Source organism: Phasianus colchicus, chromosome 32 (genome assembly GCF_987193195.1).
Source record: "Phasianus colchicus chromosome 32, bPhaCol1.hap1.1, whole genome shotgun sequence".
NCBI classification, from domain to species: Eukaryota; Metazoa; Chordata; class Aves; order Galliformes; family Phasianidae; genus Phasianus; species Phasianus colchicus.
This window is the reverse complement of record NC_143467.1, coordinates 3,261,307-3,268,760: the sequence shown is the minus strand read 5'-3', so window position 1 is coordinate 3,268,760 and position 7,454 is coordinate 3,261,307. Positions and strand designations below refer to the sequence as shown.

Below are 7,454 nucleotides of genomic sequence, written 5' to 3'. Positions count from 1 at the left end.
AGGCCACGCCCACTGTGCCGTTTCCACGTGGGAGGGGGCGGGGGCTATTCAGGCCACGCCCATTTTTTGAGGCATCACGTGCTGATTTGCATCAATATGAGAGGGGGCGTGGCTGTGCGAGGCCACGGCCATTCGAGGCTAACGGAGGCCACGCCCATTCGAAGCCACGCCCACTGGGCCTCTTCATATGCCTGGGGGGGCGGTACCAGCTCAGGCCACGCCCACTTGAAAGTTCAGCTCATTTGAATGTGCCAATAGATGGCCGCCATGGATGGGGGGCGGGGCTACACGAGGCCACGCCCCCTGCGGGAAGTGAGGCCCCGCCCTCTTCGAGACTCCGCCCCCCTCCTGTAGGCAAAATTGGGCGCCAATGGGAGCGGGTTGTGGCTTTGGCCACGCCCCCCGGTGGGAGGGGCTCGAGAGGCTCCGCCCCCTGTGGGGTCACGGTGGCCGAACGCCCCAAAATCCCCCAATTTTCCTCTAAATCGCTCCAAAACGAGCACCGAAAGCTCTTTGTCTGCCTCCCCGCCCCGCAGCCAATCGCAGCGCGCGTTCCATCCGCCTCACGTCCCGCGGACCAATCGCCGCACGGTTTTCATTCGGGGAGGGGAGGGCTTGCTCTTCCCGCTCTCCGCGGAGCCAATCAGCAGCGAGCTGCGTGAGCGGGCGGAACCACTGAAACTTCCGGCGTCGTGACGTCATCCGTACGAGCCGATTTCGCACAGCGCCCCCTCGCGGCGCAGCGCCGGAAGGAACCGCCCTCTTCCCGCCCTCCTCCGCGCTCATTGGCCGAGCGAAATCTCGCGGCAGGGGATTGGGTGAGTGGGGTATCGCGAGAGCGCGAGCCCTGCGGCTTTCCCTGGGCGGCCCCGGGTTCGCTCTCTTCTCGGCCCAGCGTGGTGGCGGCGGCGGCGGCGAGGTGAGCGGGGCGCGGAACGGAACCGGGCCGCGGGACGAGGCTGCGGAAGCAGCCCGGAGGATCGAGGCCTGGAAACGGAGTCGGGAAGGGGAGCGGGACGGAGCGAGGCCCGTAAGCAGGGTCGAGGATTCGGGCCTGAGGACCGGAGCCGGGCCCGGTGATCGAAACGAGGCCCGCAGCCAGGCCCGGGGAGCGGAGCCCGGCCGCGGTTGGAGGCCCGGGATCGGGGTCTGAGGGCCGGAGCCAAACGCGGAGTCCCGAGCCCGGCCGGGTGCACCGAGGCCTGGAGCCCGAGGAGCGGAACCGGGCCGGGGAGGGAGGACCGGGGACCGGAACCGGGCCCGAGGTGGACCGCAGCTGCCGGCCCTCCGTTCCGGATCCGGGCGTGGGGAATCCGAGGTTTGGGAGGGGGGAGAACCGGATCCCGGTACCGGATCGTGGAGGGAGGAGGGGAGGGGGGGGAGGTGGGAATGAGGAGCTCCTGTGACCGGAAGTGGTGGACCGGAAGCGGAAGTGGGGGCTTGGGGAGGGGGAGTTCCGGTCGGTGACGCCTTGCCCGCTGCAGATGCCGGGGGTGACGGTGAAGGACGTGAACCAGCAGGAGTTCGTGCGGGCGTTGGCGGCCTTCCTCAAAAAGTGAGGGGGGGGCGCGGGGTGGGGGGGCACCCAGGGGGAAATGGGGCTGGGGGGAGAGGGGGCGCCCATAGGGGTTGTGGGGCTGGGGGTTATGGGAGGGGAGGGGGCGCCCATAGGGGTTGTGGGGCTGGGGGTTATGGGAGGGGAGGGGGCGCCCATAGGGGTTGTGGGGCTGGGGGTTATGGGAGGGGAGGGGGCGCCCATAGGGGTTGTGGGGCTGGGGGGCACTCATAGGGGTAATGAGAGTGGGGGTTATGGGGTTGGGGGGAATGATTCTATGTGTGGGGCAGGATGAATGTGTGGGGCATGGATTGACGTGTGGGGCAGTGATGAACTTGTGGGGCAGGGGTTGACCTATGGGGCAGGGATGAATGTGTGGGGCAGGGGTCAGGGTATGGGGCAGGGACCGATCTATGGGGCAGGGGTTAATGTACGGGGCAGGGAGCGATCTGTGGGGCAGGGGTCAGTCTATGGGGTAGGGATCAATGTGCGGGACAGGGACCTATGGGGCAGGGACCGATCTATGGGGCAGGGATCAATGTGTGGGACAGGGACCTACGGGGCAGGGGTCAGTGTATGGGGCAGGGACCGAGCTGTGGGACAGGGACTTATGGGGTAGGGACCGACCTACGGGACAAGGACTTATGGGGCAGGGACCGATCTATGGGACAGGGACTTATGGGGTAGGGGTCAATGGATGGGGCAGGGACCGATCTATGGGGCAGGGATCAATGTGTGGGACAGGGGTCAATGTGTGGGACAGGGACCTATGGGGTACGGGTTAATGTATGGGGCAGGGACCGATCTGTGGGGCAGGGGGTCAATGGATGGGGCAGGGACCGACCTATGGGGCAGGGATCTATGGGGCAGGGCTCAATCTCCATGGCCGCCCCCAGGTCTGGGAAGCTGAAGGTCCCGGAGTGGGTGGACACGGTGAAGCTGGCGAAGCACAAGGAGCTGGCGCCGTACGACGAGAACTGGTTCTACACGCGGGCGGGTGAGCCCCCCCCCCATCCCCAATTAATTAATGAACCCCAATTAACGAAGCCCGTAACGAGCCCCCTGACGGCGCCGTGCCCGCAGCCTCCACCGCGCGCCACCTGTACCTGCGGGGCGGCGCCGGCGTGGGCTCCATGACGAAGATCTACGGCGGCCGGCAGCGGAACGGCGTCCTGCGCAGCCACTTCAGCAGGGGCTCCCAGAGCGTCGCCAGGAGGGTCCTGCAGGCGCTCGAGGGGCTGAAGATGGTGGAGAAGGACCAGGATGGGTAGGGGGGGGTACATGGGGGGGGGGGCGCAATATATGGGGGGGAGGTGGTGGAGAAGGAGCAGGATGGGTAGGGAGGGGGGAAATGGGGGGGGCATAATATATGGGGGGGGAGGGCACAATATGGGGGTGAAGGTGGTGCGGAAGGAGCAGGATGGGTGGGGGGGTGGAAATGGGGCAGCAAAATATGGGAGTGAAGGGGGGGAGAAGGAACAGGGTGGGTGCGGGGGCTAAATGGGGGGGGGGGCACAATATGGGGGGGGGGAGAGCAGAAAATATGGGGCTGAAGGTGGTGGAGAAGGAGCAGGATGGGTAGGGGGGGCAAAATATGGGGCTGAAGGGGGGGGGAGGGCACAATATGGGGCTGAAGGTGGTGGAGGAGGACCAGGATGGGTAGGGGGAGGGGCTAAATGGGGGGGGGGCACAATATATGGGGCTGAAGGTGGTGGAGGAGGAACAGGATGGGTGGGGAGGGGCTAAATGGGGGGGGGGCACAATGTGGGGGTGAAGGTGGTGGGGAAGGAGCGGGGGGGGGGGGGCAAATATGGGGCTGAAGGTGGTGGGTGGGCTAAATGGGGGGAGGGGGAGACCAAAAAAAGCCCATAGGGTGGATGGGGGGGCGGGGGGGGGCAAAAAGCCCCATAGATGTGGGGGGGGGGGGGGGGGGGCAAAAACCCCATAGATTGGGTTGGGGGGGGGAACCCAAAAAAACCCCATAGGGTTGATGGGTGGGGCAAAATACCCATAGATTGGGTTGGGGGGGAGGGAACAAAAAAAACCCCATAGTTGGATGGGGGGGGGGAGGGGAAGGGAGCAAATTGGGGGGGGGGACCCAAAAAACCCCATAGGTTGGGGGGGGGGCAAAAACCCTATAGATTGGGTTGTGGGGGGGGGGAAACCCAAAAAAAACCCCATGGGTTGGGGGGGGGGGGGGGGCAAAAACCCATAGATTGGGTTGGGGGGGGGGGGGGTACCCAAAAAACCCTATAGATGAATGGGGGGGGGACCCAAAAAACCCCATAGGTTTGGGGGGGGCGGCAAAAACCCTATAGATTGGGTTGCGGGGGGGGGGGAACACAAAAAAACCCCATTGGGTGGATGGGGGGGGGCACAAAACCCTATAGATTGGGGAGGGGGGGGCACAAAAACCCCATAGATTTGGGGGGGGGGGGGGGCACAAAAACCCCATAGATTTCAGGGGGGAGGGGGGGGCACAAAAACCCCATAGATTTGGGGGGGGGGAGGGGCCACAAAACCCCCTTGAATGGAACCCATTTAAATCCTCCCCCCCCCCCCCTTAAAAAACCCCAGTTTCATTTTGGGTTCATTTTGGGTTCATTTCTCCCAATTTCGGGTCTTTTTGATGATTCCCTTTTTTTGCAGCGGACGCAAACTGACCCCGCAGGGGCAGCGCGACCTGGATCGCATCGCTGGGCAGGTGGGCGCCGTTTTGGGGCAAAAATCCCAAGTTTTGGGGCATTTGGGGTCCGGGGGGGGGGGAGTTGGGGGGGGGCGCGGTGATTTTTGGGGTCGTTTTGGGCTGATTTGGGTTTTTTTTTTTTTCAGGTCGCGGCCGCCAGTAAAAAGCATTGAGGGGAGGAGGAATAAAACGGCTTTGGTGGAGCTGTGTGGTTTTTGGGGTGAAAAAGGGGGGATTTGGGGAAATTTTGGGGTGGGGGGGGGAAGGAACGGGGAGGGGCACCAAAACTGGGGGTTTTGTGGGGAAAAATGGGGGTTTGGGGGCTTGAAAATGGGGTTTTCTGCACCAAAAGGGACGGGGGGGGGGAGAATGGGGCTTTTCTGGACCCAAAAATGGGGTTTTTTGCCCTAAAAATGGGGTTTTCTGCCCCAAAATGGACAGGGGTTAGAATGGGGGTTTTTTGACCCTAAAAATGGGGTTTTTTGCCCTAAAAATGGGGATTTTTGGCCCAAAAAATGGAGTTTTCTGCCCCAAAATGGACAGGGGTGAGAATGGGGGTTTTCTGGACCCAAAAATGGGTTTTTTTGGCCCCAAAAATGGGGATTTTGTGGGAAAAAACGGGGGGTTTGGGGGCTTGAAAATGGGGTTTTCTGCCCCAAAAAGGACAGGGGTGAGAATGGGGTTTTTCTGGACCCAAAAATGGGGTTTTAAGGGACCTAAAAATGGGGTTTTCTGCCCCAAAATGGACAAGGGTGAGAATGGGGGTTTTTGCCCTAAAAATGGGGTTTTTTGCCCTAAAAATGGGCTTTTCTGCACCAAAATGGACAGGGGTGAGAATGGGGGTTTTTTGACCCCAAAAATGGGGTTTTTTGACCCTAAAAATGGGGATTTTTGGCACAAAAAATGGAGTTTTCTGCCCCAAAAAGGATGGGGATGAGAATGGGGTTTTTCGGGACCCAAAAATGGGGTTTTTTGCCCTAAAAATGGGGTTTGGGGGCCCTAAAAATGGGGTTTTGTGGCCCTAAAACTGGGTTTTTTGTCCCAAAAAGGACGGGGGGGAGAATGGGGTTTTTTTGGCCCTAAAAATGGGGTATTTCGCCCCAAAAATTGGGATTTTGTGGGGAAAAATGGGGGTTTGGGGGCTTGAAAATGGGGTTTTCTGCACCAAAAGGGACAGGGATGGGAATGGGGTTTTTCTGGACCCAAAAATGGGGTTTTTTGCCCTAAAAATGGTTTTTTTCTGGACCCAAAAATGGGGATTTTTGCCCTAGAAATGGGGTTTTGTGGCCCTAAAAATGGGGTTTTCTGCCTCAAAAAGGACAGGGATGAGAATGGGGTTTTTCTGGACCCAAAAATGGGGTTTTTTTGGTCCTAAAAATGGGAATTTTGTGGGAGAAAATGGGGGTTTGGGGGCCTAAAAATGGGGTTTTCTGCCCCAAAAAGGACAGGGATGAGAATGGTTTTTTTCTGGACCCAAAAATGGGGATTTTTGCCCTAGAAATGGGGTTTTGTGGCCCTAAAAATGGGGTTTTCTGCCTCAAAAAGGACAGGAATGGGAATGGGGTTTTTCTGGACCCAAAAATGGGGATTTTTTGCCCTAAAAATGGGGATTTTTGCCCCAAAAAGGACGGGGATGAGAATAGGTTTTTTCTGGACCCCAAAATGGGGTTTTTTGCCCCAAAGCGATCAGGATTAAAGAAGGCTTTTCTGCCCCCAAATAAGCTTGCTGCCCCCCCAAAAATGGGTTTTTCTGCCCCAAACTTGGGGGATTTTTGGCCCTTTTAGGCTCTTTCCTGCTCCCAAAATGGCTGGTTTTGTCCCAAACGGGACAGGGCCGCCGCTGATTGGCTGGTCCGGAGTGACCGCGCGCGCTGATTGGTTCACGTTCCGAGGGGGGCGGGTCCGAGTCTAAGAGCGGGAAAGGCGCTGAGGGGAGCACGCGGAGCCGCCATTTTGTCGACCGCCCTTCGGCCGCTCCCATCGTCCCTCGCGGCCGAGCCGGGCGTCGATTGGTCGCCCTGCGAAGACGGCGGCCGCTGATTGGTTGCTCTGCCGCGAGGAGGCGGGGCCGAGCCCAAGGGCGGGAAAAGCGCTGAGGGGGCCGTGCGGCGCCGCCATTTTGTCGCTGCCCCTCGAGGCGGAGGCGGCGGTCCGTGCGGAGGGGTCCGGCGGTTCCGTGCCGCCCTCGGGTGTCTCCATTTGGGCCTTTTCTCCCCCGGAAGCGCCGCTTCTCCTCACGATGGCGGTGAGAATCCCCTTTTGGCGTGGAAGTCGCCACTTTTTACGTCATTTTTTCTCCCCATCCCCCTCCTGCAGGTGGGGCACAGGCCCGACCGGTTCTGCTCCCCCGCCCCCGTTGGGCCTCAAGGCCGGGCGAGGCCTCCCTGTGACTAATCAGCACGTTCTCATCAACGGGCTTAATTGGTTTCTTCCCACCCCAGTGTCCCACAGTGGGGCAGAGCCCGTCCCTAGGGGGGAGGGGGGGGGATTTGGGGTAAGAAACGCCGAAATCGGACCCTTTCTCTTCAGGTTTATACGTGGGGGGCCTACGGGGCAGCGCTGGGATGAAAAGGGGCAGGAAAACGACCCTAAAATGGTCGCTTTGGGGTCATTTGGGGTTATTTTTAGCTGCTGGATCTGCCCATCCCCCACCGAGGGCATCAGTGGGGGCATAACTCCCAATGGGAGACCCTCAGAACCCCGTTTGGGGTCTCTTTTCTCCCGTTTTGGGGTTCTTTTCCCCGTTTTTATGTCTGTTATTCCCCATTTTGGATCTAATTTCTCCCATTTTATGACTTTTTCCGCGTTTTAGGGCTCTTTTCCCCATCTTAGGGCTCTTTTATCCGATTTTGGGTCTCCTTTCACCCATTTTAGGTCGCTTTTCCCCCATTTTTTAGGCTCTGTTGGAGGTTTTGGGGTTGAAAAGTGGGGCTTAAAGCAGTTCTGTGTCTCTGCTGCAGGTTTAAATGGCTCTGGTGGCTGCGGGGGCCCAAAGTGGCACCAAAAGGCTCCAAAATAGGAGGAAATGGCACCAAAATGACATCAGACCGCCCCCAAAATGTCATGAGGGGGCTCCAAACGGCCCCAAATGGCACAAATCTGCCCCAAAAATCACCTCAGTCTGCCCCAAAAAGGCTTCAAACCTCAGACTGCCCCCATAACAACCTCAGAGTGGTGGAGATCTGCCCCAAAATGGCACCAAACTGCCCCAAA

General features: G+C 59.6%; 1 protein-coding gene across 2 annotated transcripts; it reads left to right on the top strand.

Moving 5' to 3' along the window:
• Positions 1-825: 825 nt before the first annotated feature.
• On the top strand, positions 826-4,444 carry RPS19 (ribosomal protein S19). Of its 2 annotated transcripts, none has more exons than XM_090128195.1 (6): positions 826-919; positions 1,485-1,555; positions 2,452-2,552; positions 2,639-2,822; positions 4,205-4,259; positions 4,388-4,444. In XM_090128195.1, exons 2-6 carry the CDS (start codon positions 1,485-1,487, stop codon positions 4,412-4,414), a joined length of 438 nt encoding a protein of 145 aa, XP_089984321.1. In that variant the 5' UTR covers positions 826-919; the 3' UTR covers positions 4,415-4,444. The 2 variants fall into 2 exon arrangements, with proteins under 2 accessions (XP_089984321.1, XP_089984322.1); XM_090128196.1 differs by lacking the exon at positions 826-919 and adding an exon at positions 1,006-1,030.
• The last annotated feature ends 3,010 nt before the right edge of the window (positions 4,445-7,454 follow it).

Coding starts and splice junctions, on each gene's coding strand:
- RPS19 (XM_090128195.1), top strand. CDS start 1,485: ATGCCGGGGGTGACGGTGAAGGACGTGAACCAGCAGGAGTTCGTGCGG. Junction 2,553..2,638: donor CTGGTTCTACACGCGGGCGG/GTGAGCCCCCCC, acceptor CCGTGCCCGCAG/CCTCCACCGCGCGCCACCTG. Junction 4,260..4,387: donor TGGATCGCATCGCTGGGCAG/GTGGGCGCCGTT, acceptor TTTTTTTTTCAG/GTCGCGGCCGCCAGTAAAAA.